Source organism: Chelmon rostratus, chromosome 2 (assembly GCF_017976325.1).
Source record: "Chelmon rostratus isolate fCheRos1 chromosome 2, fCheRos1.pri, whole genome shotgun sequence".
NCBI classification, from domain to species: domain Eukaryota; kingdom Metazoa; phylum Chordata; class Actinopteri; order Chaetodontiformes; family Chaetodontidae; genus Chelmon; species Chelmon rostratus.
Window position 1 is genome coordinate 12,702,276 of NC_055659.1, and position 14,939 is coordinate 12,717,214.

General features: G+C 44.5%; 1 protein-coding gene across 1 annotated transcript in view; it reads left to right on the forward strand.

Moving 5' to 3' along the window:
• The first annotated feature begins 3,955 nt into the window (after positions 1-3,955).
• atg7 (ATG7 autophagy related 7 homolog (S. cerevisiae)) overlaps positions 3,956-14,939 on the forward strand; it is a 72,060-nt gene continuing 61,076 nt past the window's right edge. The window contains exons 1-7 of the mRNA XM_041951694.1: positions 3,956-4,392; positions 6,756-6,967; positions 7,151-7,205; positions 7,435-7,552; positions 7,701-7,778; positions 8,452-8,568; positions 14,544-14,690. Coding sequence (XP_041807628.1) covers positions 6,796-6,967; positions 7,151-7,205; positions 7,435-7,552; positions 7,701-7,778; positions 8,452-8,568; positions 14,544-14,690 — 687 coding nt within the window. The 5' untranslated portion in view covers positions 3,956-4,392; positions 6,756-6,795. The remainder of the gene's footprint in view (positions 4,393-6,755; positions 6,968-7,150; positions 7,206-7,434; positions 7,553-7,700; positions 7,779-8,451; positions 8,569-14,543; positions 14,691-14,939) is intronic.

Sequence of the window (14,939 nt, forward strand, 5' to 3'; positions counted from 1 at the left end):
AGAGCATCAAATATTACTCCACAATCCTGTGGAAAAGCAACCATACGTTTGTGACTCACGTGTTTGTATTCATTAAAAATTTGGAACAAACACACAAAATGCATCCATCAGGCTCTAGAGACAAAGCATTACAGCACAATTATGTCTCCCATCAGAAAAGGTTACGCCAGCCTGAAGTTAAATGGGGTTATAATTTACATTTCACCACTCCCACAATATCCATTCAAATGGTGTGTTCAGATCTTCAAAAACAGTTTGTCATGTTCAATAAATTACATTTTTCTGATGTCAGAGGCCTCTTACTGTATTTCAGTATTTTGAATATGTGACTCATACCGCATAGTGTATGAATGGACGGGGCTGTGATGTGTCAAACTGCCATGACTCCAACGAAATCTAGATGAAGAAACCCATAATGGGTCTTGTGTCCAGTAAACACAGACGGGTTGGTGAGTCACTACTTAGCCAAATCAAACAAATCAGAGGGGGGTGGAAGTGAGCTGGAAGAGGTGATGATGTGAACAGATGAGCATGTGTGTATGATTGCACTCTCATCTCTACTGCACATCTCTGTCAACAAGATGGAGCCGGTGTGAGGCTGGCACACATGAACAAAACAATGATGTTTTAGATGCTGTTTTTAAATTTGTTCACAGATCAAAGCCATCACGCTCTGCCAGCAGATGCAAAAAAAACAAAAAATTGTGTAAATCTCATGGACACTTCTGCAAGAATGGATTTTCACACTTTTCACAATCAGTACTAGCTGTCTGGCCTCACTGAAGTCCGAACACAGAAAGCAAAGGTCTCAGTCTAGCATTTAATTTAATGTTGTTTTCAGCTATGCTCCTTGCTATGTATACTGGAACTCGCCTATCATTTGAGTGATAGTACAAACAGGGTGTGTGTTTGAATATACAATATGATGTACATGAAGCGTATGCTACATACAAGGCTGGATTAACCTGTCTGGGGGTCCCTTGGGATAACATTTGATGTTGAGCCCCTGCTGCAGCCAAGGCTCCATCTGGTTCAGTGCACACATCACACTTCAGATGGCAGCTTCATTGATTTTTTTTTCTTTGTTTTGTATTTTCTGCTCAGAGGTGCAGAAACCTACAGCTCACTACCTGGCTTTAGGTTTTCTTTAGGTTAGTTACTTTGTGTTCATTTGATTAGTTGCATGAATAGGCACAATGTGAACATTAAAATACAATATATATATAATTTTGACGCAGGGCCCCACATGCAAATAGGACTAAATGATTATGTTACAATGCAGGACTCAGCTGATTGTTATATTTCAGTGTTGCAAATTCCAAAACAAATCTGAAAATAATTATATCACCAAAAAACAACTAACATGTAGTAAACCTGGGGCTTTGGGGGATCTTGAAGGTCTGAGGCCCCTGGGGTAGTTTGCCCTGTTGGTACCTTTATACTACTAAATCTACAATCCTGCACTCCATAAATACATTGCAGTCAAGTCAATTTTACAATATGTATGTAGCCCAAAATCTTAAATTTTGGCTCAAAGTACTTTACAATCTCTACAACACACAACAGCGTCTAAATCACAAGTTTAATTGAGTGTGGTCTCTCCACACAAAACAATAAGTGGCACAATACTGTGTTTTCGTAGCTGAAGGAAGACCACCAACAGCAAAACTGCCTAATGCAGGTTGTAACTGTGGAAACAGTAAAAACATTACCAGCACAATGACAGTTGACTCTGATAAATCTAATACTTCTCTGTAGGTCAGAAAGGAAGCTAAGCACTCTGTTAGTTGTACAAATAGAGCATGCACGCACAGATTTGCCAAAACCAACACGAATAGTAATAAAACATGTGGAAACCAGAAATACAGGCTACACGCCCAGTTGAAACAAGACCTATTGTAAAAATAATTTAATTTGGTAAGCATAAAAGTGGTTACGTTTTTAGGCCATCTGTACCTCAATGTCAAGTCCAGCATGTCGTAGCACATTACTTGGTGGAGGAATTAAATATCTTTGGCTTATTCTTCATGTTATGGTGAAGAAACCACAGGCTGGCACTGAAATGTTTTTACACCATACAACCCTGATTACTTTAACTATACTCATCATAGCACGGGCATGCAGAACATAGTGTTCCTAGGGGCTCAAGCTTTTCCGCTGAAATGTGCCCTTGACCAAACAAACAGAATTATAACTCATGCTATTGTTACTGTTATTGTAAGAAAGCTTGCCAAGCTCCAATCCAATGAGAGATAACATCATCACCTCCAGCATCAGCTTTTATTTCTTTCAATGACTGAATCAGGCAGGACCTCTGCACATTATCGCTCTTCATCTTTCTTTCTCTTTAAACAGGATGAAAGTAGTCAGTATTTTGAGGTTAATTTATAGCGATGATTCATAGTTGTTTTTCATGATTGCCTAAAACGGAGGCACAAATTAATAAGACAGTTGTACAGCATGCCAAACTGAGACTGTTTAAGGTGTTTGGCTAAATGGTCAGTGTTAAGAGGGCAGTTTTTATTCGTCCATGGCCCCTCAAAATGTCTCTATGTGTGGCAATGGTCTGTTTCATGGATTTCTGAGGTGTGTCGTGATTGTGGTATACTGCATGTACAGTAGCTTGATCTCACATGACATTTGTACTTATTTGTAAAATAATGAAAAACATGGACGTATAAATCAATCTGAAGGGGTCTCATTTTATTCTAGTGAAGTCTACTGTGATTTGTGTAAGTCTGTCTTGAAGAATGCACCTTGAATTGATCATGCAAAATGAAGAGGAGGTATCCTACTGGCAGTGAAAATGAAGAGGAATTGCAGGACAATGGTAAGTGTGAAACAGAGACTGTCAATCAACTGTTTGATGTGCCAAGGGAAATGTTACATTATTCAAATTATGTCTATTTATTTCATTTATATGGCTTTGAGGGGCCCAACTTCCTTTACTGAATAGAGTAGCATTTTTCAGACTGTATAATTGCTCTGACCAGGGTGAATTACAGCTAAGTAAAACCATTCTGAAAATCTTACCCTTGCACTAACCAAAGTAATTTACCTATAATGATTTCACCCCTTTTGCACCTAAAAACACATCTGTAAAGCTACAGAGAATAACTCATTTTTGTCTGGCAGTTGAGTCAACTTAAATCAAGCATTTTAAAAATTGCATAAGAGGAGCAACACAACACAAGTTTGACCGGAAGGTCACAGTGTCCGCCTTCACAAAGCTCTCTGTCAGGATTTGTTGCCTTGTTTCACTCAACAAGTTAATATGACTCACAGAATGTCACTGCACTTAAAGTGTCCCAGCTGAGTTTAGGTCCAAGAAGGTCACGGCTCACTCATAACCTGAGTGATAAATCAACTCTTAAGTGTTTTATTCCATCATTTCACAGCAACAGTCCATAGTTCCACCTACCACTTGAATGTAATGAAATGCTTTAGTTGTAAGATGCAAAGTTCAATCATTTATGGCACTTCAGTTAAATATTTGCTAGCTTTAGCGAAGAGCCAAATATTCTATGCTATTGAAAGTGGTTACATTAGGATTGTATCACCAATTCCCATCCTGTGACTTAAAAAGCTGTTTAAAAGAATTCCCCAAAAGACCAAAAGTATTTTTTTATCACCATATATATTTGTATTTAAATACTTTTAAGGTAACAAAAGAAAATAATAATAAAAAAAATGCACATCATATTTTCGAGATTTCATGCCCTCCTTTGCCCCTAGTCCTAGTTTCTTTTTGTACCCTCAGCTATATATGGCTTGCCTAATTGTTAAATGAGAAACAAATCAACTGCCTAGAAAAGCCGGAATAAAAGCTGCAGAGGTGTTTGTGCACATCTGAACGTGAACTCAATGCCGTGCGTTCTTTCCCAGCAGTGTAGTTTGGAGACGCTCCCTAACTACTTGCCGCACAGTCCCGTGTCCAGATGGAGCTAATATAGCATTTCCCGGTGACCACCGTAGTGAAAATGAGCTCGTAGCTCTTTTCCTTCATGTCCGGAATTAGGAACATCTTCCTGTTTAAATACTTAAACGTTTCGTTTGTGGGTTCACTTGCATGAACCTGGTACGGTTATAACAAACTATAACGTTACGTCTCGGTGGCTTACACCCTTAACAACCGTTCATATCTGTTCAGTCCGACATGAAAAGAAACGGCGCGTACAAGTTTTTATCAGTTTTCTCCTGCTTCATCGTTTGCGCGTTTTTGTTTGTATTTTGGTTCTTTATATTTTACTCCATGGTACATGCACCATAAGGCACAGAGTTAGACTTCTGTAGCAGCTAAGCTAGCTGGCTGGCTACTTACCCACAGTGCATTGTATTATTGACAAGTCCCGTGATCACATGATCAACTTGACCAGGAAGTAAGGATTTCTGGTAAGTGTAAAAGACTCATCTTGTTGCTTTTTGTTAAACCAACGTATGTCTGGCGCGTTTAACGTCACCTCAGTTTATATGGATTGAAATGCAGTTACGTTGTGTTATTGTGATTTTTGTTCCATGGAAATTGTCGTTTTGTGTCAATAAACGTTAGAGCAGTTTAGACTGTGAAAGCTTCTGCTTCCACTGTGTGGTCTCTGTTATGTTACTGCACAGGATCTGAAAGGTGTGAAAGTCTTTAAAAAATGAGGAATAATAATAATGATGAGGAATTTGAACATACATTAGTGTCCTTAAAAATACTAAAGAAGTGCTTTAAAGTGTGAAGGCTTAGAGGTCTTGGTGCTATTTTTTTTGCTAGTAGGGAATAATCCAAATAGCCCAAGGCTCCTTACATATCTAGTTATATAAACAGCAGAATTGTATCAAAATGTTGACATCGGTTGTGTTAGATGTTGTCAAAGGCATAGCAATTGTATGTTCAGATTGTATCCATTGTAGGATAATCTATATATCACTTTTGTGATTAAGTGATTAGTAATTTATTCTGAAATGTGTCAGATCTGATGACATATGGTTGTGTTAAATCACTACAGGGACCAAAAAGTATGTTTATTTCGTTTGCCAATACTTAGAATCTAAAGTTTTCATTGATGAATTTCTCTCCATGGATCAACAATGTATTGTGTTACATATCTTTTCTTATCAATCTTATGGGATAATATTTTATTGATGATATGAAAAAGCAAGGCACTGCTCATGTTTGTATGTATGAATGACTAAGGCATTTATTTGATTGTCAAAATTAAACTGATTTATATGCGGTCAGTCGATTCCACACAGTGCATAGCCATAGATCACACATTTGCTGCAAAAGGCTTTACAATCTGTACAACACACGACACCCTGTGTGCCTGTGAATATTCTCATTCATCCAGGTCATTGTAAGCGTCAGGGCATTCAATCGTTCGCATCGCAGTTTGTCTTGGAAGACGTTTCGCCTCTCATCCGAGCAGGCTTCATCAATTCATGCGCACCAGACTAGATAGGATAGCTCTAGTCCAATGGAATGGTGTTAGGAGCCTCCCAATGACAAGAATGGGACACTAACGAGGCAGACGACTGTCATTGACACCCAAGGGTTGCACCCTACCCCACCCCGGGGATCGTTTGCCTCACAATAGAGTGATACCATCCTTGGTTTTAGGGGTTGGCCTCACTCAGAAGATAAATACTTGAACCTAACACCATTGCATTGGACTAGAGCTGTCCTATCTAGTCTGGTGCGCATTAACTGATAAAGCCTGCTTGGATGTGAGGCGAAACGTCTTCCAAGACAAACTGACGAGGTCCAGTTGCGAACGATTGAACGCCCGGACACCCTGTATCTTTTTGTAAATGTTCAACACATTTAATTTTTTTGTAACAGACGATTGCATGGTTAGAGATGTTCGCCATATGTAGGCTCACCTTTCAGTATCCAGTGCACTGATTGATCGACTTCTTATTTGTGTTGTGTTGTACTTTACCATTTGACTGATTAGAAAACTGTAAGTTAATTTGCTCATTTCACTGAATACGTGTATACCATTACTGTTAACTATATTAGTTTGTGTATTCAGAGTACTCAGCAGTAGGGTTATGACGGTATGAGATTTTCACGGTACAATAACGTCTCAGACACAGTGTGTTAAGAAGTGTAAAGTTTTCTTTCTGAAATAAATTTTCTATTGCTCACTAAATTGGCAGTGACATTGAATGTGCCATGTGGCTGGAGATCATTCACAGCGAGCTTGTCCCCACATGAATGTGGTTTACATCATTGACATCATTGTCATGGCAACAGCTAGAGAAAGTGTTGTGTGTTGTTGCTGCCGAGTTCACACATAAATGTTAGTGTCACATTAGCTCCTGAAGATACAGAACATTAATATTATTATTAGTAGTAGAAGTAGAAGTGGGATCATTGTAACTGATTGTTATATTGCTACTCAAAAGTGGCAATATAATCAAAACAGAAGGGCTTTTTTGGTTGAACAGATGCTTTATTATAGTTTCACAAAATATTTTCCTGACAGGCATGAAACTTTTTATATGAATTTGAAATATATATATATTTTTATTAACACTAGTACAGTAGAATTCGATACTATAGGTAAGCAAATGCCTATGGTATGATAACCACTGCAACCCTGCTCACAGCAGGTAGTAAATTATTGTAATATTTATTGTGTGTTTATGTTAGCCTGTTAGTTACAGCATGAATGTGAGTGTAACCTTCATACTGTGAGTGTGTCTTAGTCAAGACAGATTACAGAGCCTGCCACTGTTTTGTAACCCACAACTCTTTCATTTCACAGCTTGTAGTACTTGGCTGCGCGGCCAGTTAGTGGAGTTGTGATGGCATCTGACACCAGTGAAGCAGCATCGTCCACTGCAGACCTCAAGCTGCAGTTTGCTCCCTTCAGCAGCGCCCTGGAAGCAGGCTTCTGGCACCAGCTGACTCAGAAGAAGCTTGATGACTACAGATTGGACGAGAGCCCTAAATGTATCAAAGGATATTACTACAATGGTGAGTGGTCAAACAGTATAATTACAACAATGGCTGTTCAGTAGCTGTTTTTTCTCTTTTTTGATAATTCTAGAGAGACAACATGCATATTGTAAAAAATAAAAAAAGGTTGATCCAGATCTGTATATCTTATATAGCAACTTTGAAAAATTCTTATGTATTTGATTCACATTTGTCCTGTAGGTGACCCTCTTGGATTGCCCACTCGCTTGACCTTGGAGTTCAGTGCGTTTGAAGTGTAAGTATGATGTGTATGTTTCCTTCATAAATTATGTCCTAACCGTATGTCAATGGCTGAACTTCCTTTAGAGGTTACCAGCCAGGTCGGTTTAGGGTTGAAGTCATTAATAAAGCAACTTTGTTTACATTTACAAAATGTAGCATGTTGCACACAAAGCAGTACAGTGAGTGCATATGGATTTCAGTCCTACACATTAATGCAAAGGTATGATGTGTTTTGCTGTTAGGGATGGTCCAACACCAGCCCGCTGCTGTCCAGCTATCGGAACACTGTATAACACCAACACACTCGATGCCTTTAAGACCACCGATAAGAAGGCTCTGCTGGAGAAAGAGGCCAGAGAGGTAGAGGACATCCAATGTGAATTTCCTCAGTCGCACACATGTTCACATAACGACACCTAGTGGGGAATTTCTGTGTCAGAAATGCCCACTAAGTTGTGCAATTAAATGCTTTAATAAATGCATTTTTCCATCTTCCGTTGGTTTATAGATATGGGATGCTATACAGTCTGGGGCTGCGTTGAAGGACCCGTCCATCCTCTGCAGATTCATTCTGCTGACCTTCGCGGTGGGTATAAACAGTATCTTATAAATGTGTTGGCTCTACAGCCCTGATTCCAAAGAAGTTGGGATGATGTGTAACATGTAGGGAACGACTTTCAAATCCCTTTCGACCTCCATTCAGCTGAATGCAGTAGAAAGACAAGATATTTGATGTTCAAAACAATAAGCTTGTTTTTTTGTTTTTTTTTTAAATATACACTTACCCTAATTCTTTGATTCCTGCAACATATTCCAAAAAGAAAATTGGGACAGGGGCATGTTTACCACTGTGAATCATCACCTTTTCTTTTAACAACACTCAGCAAGCATTTGGGAACTGAGGACACTAACTGCTGAAGTTTTGAAAGTCAAATTCAATTCAAGTTGCTCTGTAGCCCATGGTCTCTGTTGTATTTTGTCCTTCACAATGCACCACACATTTATAACGGGGAAAGGCAGGCCAGTCTACTACCTAAAGCCATGCTGTCATAACTCACGCACAATGTGGTTTGGCATTGTCTTTCTGAAATAAGCAGAGACATCCCTGAAAACGACGTCTTGATGGCAGCATGTGTTGCTCCAAAACTTGTATATACCTTTCAGCATTAATGGTGTCTTCACGGATGTGCAAGTTGCCCACGGACACTACCACACACCCCCATACTGTTGCAGATGCTGACTTGCCATCTTTTTTTCAGGATTTGAAGAAGTACCATTTCTACTACTGGTTCTGCTTCCCTGCACTATGTTTCCCAGAGGGAATAAAGATTGTCCAACAGCCTTCTGTCATCGACCAAGTTTTCTCAGCAAAACAGGTTTGTTTTTCAGAGATTATTATACAACCACTGGCATGAATATCTTAGCCAGTGCACTTTGACATCATAGGTGCCTCACCTCTTTTCTTTGCCTAAATTAGGAGTTTTAAACTTTTAGTCATAAAACTATTAAAACTGCATAAACTACTGCATGATGTTCAGTGTACATACTTGTGACACGTTTGTGCCACCGCAGGTCTCTAGACACAGATAACACTCAACTTTCACGGTGATTTCCAAGCTTTTTATTTCTCAGTCAACAAAAACAAAACAAATCAAAATCTTCTCCAGCTCGTGGCTTGGCTGGTCTGGAGAGTTTTCATTGTCTTGCTGCCATGTGCAGCTCTTTTCCATCAGAGTCTCAGGGCCACAGGCCCAGCACGCTACTGCTTAAGAGAGAGAGAGAGAAAAGGTAATCAGAAGAGTGAAAACACCTGACAAGCTCTGGCACTCCCTGAGCCATCCCCCCCCCCTCCCTCCCTCCTGCAGCTCAGTCTAAACCACGCCCCTCCTCCACATATCCCCACCGCCTGACTGAGGCCGGAGAGCCATCCGGCCGAGCCTACCCCCCCCCCTCCCCTCGCGGGCGAGAGAGGAAGTCAGCCACCGCCATCTGCATCCCCGGCCTATGGACCACTTCGAACTTAAAAGGCTGTAAAGCCAGATACCACCGCGTGATCCGGGCGTTGGTGTCTTTCATGCGGTGGAGCCACTGGAGCGGAGCATGGTCCGAACAGAGGGTGAAGGCGCGTCCCAGCAGGTAGTAACGAAGTGCACCGACCGCCCACCGGATAGCCAGGCACTCCTTCTCCACAGTACTATATCGTGACTCCCTCTCAGAGAGTTTTCGGCTGATGTAAAGGACTGGGCGGTCGATCCCACGCACCCGCTGGAACAGCACCGCCCCCACACCCCTGTCCGAAGCATCGGTCTGCAGGATGAAAGGGAGAGAAAAATTAGGTGTGTAGAGAAGCGGCTCTCTACAGAGGGCCCGTTTTACTTGCTCAAATGCCACTTGGCACTGCTCCGTCCACTGGACTGGATCTGAGGCACCCTTTCGGGTCAGGTCAGTCAGGGGGCTGGCCAGGTCCGCAAAGCCGGGAATGAACCGCCGGTAGTAGCCTGCCAGCCCCAAGAACTGCCTCACCTCTTTTTTGGACTTGGGCCTTGGGCAGGCTGCAATTACTGCTGTCTTATCTACCTGTGGACGCACCTGCCCGCCGCCCAAGAGGTGCCCCAGATACCGCACCTCCCTCCGTCCAACCACACACTTCCTTGGGTTGGCAGTGAGCCCCGCCTGCCTCAGTGACTCGAGCACAGCGGCCACCTGCCGCACATGCTCTGCCCAGCTGCCACTACAGATGATAACATCATCCAAGTAAGCAGCAGCATATGCAGCATGTGGGCGCAGCACCCGGTCCATGAGGCGCTGGAATGTGGCTGGGGCACCGAACAGCCCGAATGGAAGCGTGACGAATTGGTACAACCCATACGGAGTGGGGAAGGCCGTTTTCTCTCTGGACTCTAAAGACAAGGGAATCTGCCAGTAGCCCTTAGTCAAATCCAGTGTTGTGAAAAAGCGAGCAGTGCCCAGTCGGTCCAGGAGTTCGTCGACCTGGGGCATTGGGTAGGCATCAAACCGTGACACTTCGTTTACCTTGCGATAGTCCACACAGAACCTTACTGTCCCATCCTTCTTGATAACGAGAACAATGGGACTACACCAGGCACTGTTGGACTCTTCTATTACTCCCATCTCCAACATAGCCTGTAATTCCCGCTGAACGACTTTTCTTTTGTGTTCAGGTAGCCGGTAAGGACGTGAACGCACCGTCACACCAGGGCGGGTCTCAATATGGTGCTCTATGAGACTTGTGCGTCCCGGTAGGGGAGAGAACACATCAGCAAACTGCTGTTGCAATAAGGCAATGTCTGCTCTCTGGGATGACAAGAGGTGGTCATCACAAGGGAGCAAGGCTGGATCGGCTGAATTTGGAACCTCAGGCCCCAACTCATCTCTCTCTTGTACCGTCGTCACCAGGGCGACGGACTCCGCCTCTCTCCATGCTTTAAGGAGGTTGAGGTGGTAAATCTGTGTTGCCCCTCCCCTATCAGAACGCACCACCTCATAGTCAACATCCCCAATTCGCCGTGTGACCACAAACGGCCCTTGCCACTTTGCGAGTAACTTTGAGCTGGAAGAAGGGAGTAATACAAGCACTTTATCTCCCGGTGAAAATTGTCTCAGCTTGGCCCCTCTGTTGTACAGGCGCTGTTGACGCTCCTGGGCCTTTAGCAAATTCTCTCGTGATAACTGACCGAGTGTATGGAGTTTTGCTCTCAGGTCTAGGACATACTGAACTTCACTTTTGCTGGGGCTTGGACCTTCCTCCCAGTTTTCCTTAACCAGGTCCAAGACCCCGCGAGGTTTTCTGCCAAACAGTAGCTCAAAGGGGGAAAATCCCGTGGAGGCCTGGGGCACCTCCCGCACTGCAAACAACAGAGGGTCAAGCCATTTATCCCAATTACGACTATCATTGTGAATGAACTTATGGATCATGGACTTAAGAGTTTTATTCAGACGTTCGACAAGTCCATCGGTTTGTGGGTGGTACACACTCGTCCGAATAGACTTGATGCCTAGTAATCTGTACAGTTCCCGCAATGTTCGTGACATAAATGATGTACCCTCTTTGCAGAGATGGTGCGCAATGGCACTGCTTCGGGATATCGTGTTGCATAGTCCATCAGGACTAGCACAAAGCGATATCCCCGTACACTCCGAGAAAAAGGCCCGATGAGGTCCATGCCAACCCGTTCAAATGGGACCTCAAGGCAACGGGCACAAAGGTGCCTTAGGGATGGCCGGATGGTTAACCAACTGGCATTCAGGGCAAGAGGCACACCAACGACGTACGTCACCCCAAATGCCCGGCCAATAGAAACGTGTCATTATCCGGTTAAGTGTTTTGTCATACCCCTTGTGGCCAGCCATGGGATTGTAATGCGCCGCCTGAAAAACTGTTTCCCGATGGCTTTTTGGCACCAACAACTGGGAGTTAACCTCACCTGTCTGAGTGTCACGACTTACTCTGTACAACCTATCCCTAATCAATGAAAAATGTGGATACGCTTGTGCTGCGTCAGGGCGCACCATGTGACCATCAACCCTTATCACTTGGTCGAAGGCAGAGCGCAGAGTGTCATCACGAGACTGTTCCAGTGGAAAGTCTTCCATGGAGTGTAACTCGGGAGCCCGTGGGGCCTCAGTGGGAGGCCTCACCGATTCCCCCTCCCCTCCAGCAGTGTCGGCCAGCCTCGCGTCACCACTGAGCACCGCACACATATGACATGCCCTATCCTGTCGTGAGTGCACCCCTACTAGCTTATGAAAACCCGGCCAATCAGTCCCCAGAATCATGGGGTGAGCAAGGCGGGAACTGACCGCGGCCTTAACAGTACACATTTTGCCCCTGTGTTTAATTTGCACTGGCACAATAGGGTACCTGTGAACATCGCCGTGCACACACCTAATATCCACCCAGGATGCCTCTACCAAAGCCCCGGGACGAACCAGGTTCTGATGGATTATTGACTGCTGACAGCCTGAATCCACCATTGCCTGGTGTACACCCCCCCTGATCCTTACCGGAATGCTGTATGTCCCTCCTGGACCGGGGGAGGGCGTTGGAGAGCCGGCGACCCGGATCACCTGACCAACCTCCATGAGTGGACACTCATTGCGGAAGTGCCCACACCTCCAACACTCCTGCCCTGACGTTTGAGCGGCCCCCCGAGGGTGGGAGACAGCACCTGTAGCGGCTGGGACCTGGGGAGCAGAAGCAGAGGGTGTGTTAATGTGGTGAGCGGAAAGAGAAGGTGCATGGTGAGATGGGGGCTTTTTGCGGGGGGCCGGGGTCGGGCGGGTGGGTGCCAGGGTCCGTTCCTCAGTCACCAGGACCCCTGGATGGACAGCCAGATGATCCTCAGCAAGTATGATGGCTGCTTCGAGGTTCTTGGGGCGGTGACATTTAACCCACTTGGATGTCCTGGCCGGGAGCCCCTCCACAAACTGTTCCATCACGACCTGCTCCAACATGCGTCCCTCCCCCGAGGAATCCCCTGGCTGCAGCCACCGGGATGCTGCGTCCTTTAATTGCTGGGCATATACAAAGGGGCGGTCAGCTGGCCCCAGCTTGAGGTTGCGGAACCGGCGGCGGTGGTCCTCAGGGGAATGGCCCATCCTATCCAGGATAGCCCTCCGCACATCCGGGAAGCTTCCCCTTGTAGAGGCCGGCAGGCTGAGTGCTGCCGTCTGGGCTTCTCCTGTTAGCAGAGGGAGCAGTCGCACAGCCCACTCCGCTGCCGGCCAGCTGCACGCCTCTGCTGTCGCCTCAAACATCTCCAGAAATGTCTGGGGATCATCTTCAGGGCCCATCTTGTGGAGGGAGATGCTGGTGAGGGGGAGGGGCACAGAAGGAGCTGGTGTTGGGCTGGACTGAGCCAGCCGTTTTTCCAACACTTTGGTCTGCCTCTCTGCTTGGGCATGGAGGGCCTCTAGCTGCTGCCTGTTTACGGCCGTCTGCTCTTGGTGCATTGCTGCCAGCTCCCCCAACATCTGCGCCAGGGCGGCCACTGGCTGGATGGGCTGCATTTCGGTCATGTTCCTGATCTGTGTCTAGCCCCACATTGGGCGCCAGTGTGACACGTTTGTGCCACCGCAGGTCTCTAGACACAGATAACACTCAACTTTCACGGTGATTTCCAAGCTTTTTATTTCTCATTTAACAAAAACAAAACTCAAAATCTTCTCCAGCTCGTGGCTTGGCTGGTCTGGAGAGTTTTCATTGTCTTGCTGCCATGTGCAGCTCTTTTCCATCAGAGTCTCAGGGCCACAGGCCCAGCACGCTACTGCTTAAGAGAGAGAGAGAGAAAAGGTAATCAGAAGAGTGAAAACACCTGACAAGCTCTGGCACTGACTCCCTGAGCCATTCCCCCCCTCCCTCCCTCCTGCAGCTCAGTCTAAACCACGCCCCTCCTCCACAATACTGTTCTCCATTGGTTTTCCATGGCATGCGTTGGCCCAGAAATGCGAATATTACTCCTATTTCCTCTTTCCTAACACTGTCCCAAAATTCCTAACCTCGTTCCTAAGAAAATGAAATGGTTGCAGCCCTTGATGCAGCTCCTGACCATATTCTTTAAATCTGCCTGTCCTTCCAATGCTGAGCAGGTTATTGAAAAGTTTTTTTAACTCTCAGGTTTGAAAGAGTGAAAAAGGCCTCATTACGAATGAGCCAGGATGACTGACGAACAGCGTGATGCCAGCTGCTGCAGGCCACAGCAATTTCTCAATCTTCTCCGTTTCCCTTTCTGTTCTCTTTCCACTTCAACTTGAATTATCAGTGTTATTTAACACCTAGTGAGTCCATAACAGTGATTCATGAGCTTTGAGCTTTTATAAATGCTTGTACGACCTCAGCAGATATAAGCAGAGGCAACTGTCTATAAAAGACCTTCCGTATATATTTGAGGCTGATTATAACTTGCAAAACATACAGAAATTACACATAATCTGTCAATTAGAAGTGATTTTAATGACAGTATCTTGTGAATGTTTATGAGTAGTTGCTGAGGTTGTCTGACAAGCAGTACGAATTAATAGACACACTAGACAATTACAGTATATTTCGTCTTTCGTATATCTTTGTAATGAGTGCCATGATACCTTTCTTTTTTGATAGTAAGTCGTATTTACAGTACAATATGTCAGAATTATCCTATCTGAGCAGATGGTGGGCTCACAGGACCACAGCTCTGACTGAAAGAATGAGACTGCGGATACAAGCGGTTGAAGTGAATGTCCTCCATAGGGTGGAGCTCAGATATCTTGGTTGAGCTCAGAGTACAGCCGCTGCTGCCACACTACAGAGGTTTCTATAATTATTGCTGACATCTAATTATTTCTGTCTCAGATCACAGCCCTGCAGGAGGCCTATGATGGTCTGTGTATCAAAAGAGGGACCACTGCAGTTCCTTACTTCCTAATGAAGTACACAGGTGACGCTGTTCAGATGGCTCCATTCGGGGACTGGGATACATTCTTTGCTGATGCTAAGAAGGTACGACTTCAGCTTGTTTTAGTTATTTTTGAATTTTCTCATCTTTTAAAGCAAAACAGAAAAAGATTTTGTGAGATTACTGTGTTAACATTTGTATGTTCAAAGATTCAAGTACCGTAGGATTGTGAGTATTAAAAGTTGCTTTTTGTGCCTCATCCCAACCATCAGATTAAATTTAGCTGTATTGCTCTCCCTCACACACACTCACACTTTAGTAATGTAAACACACCTTGTTTGGTTGGTTTTTCT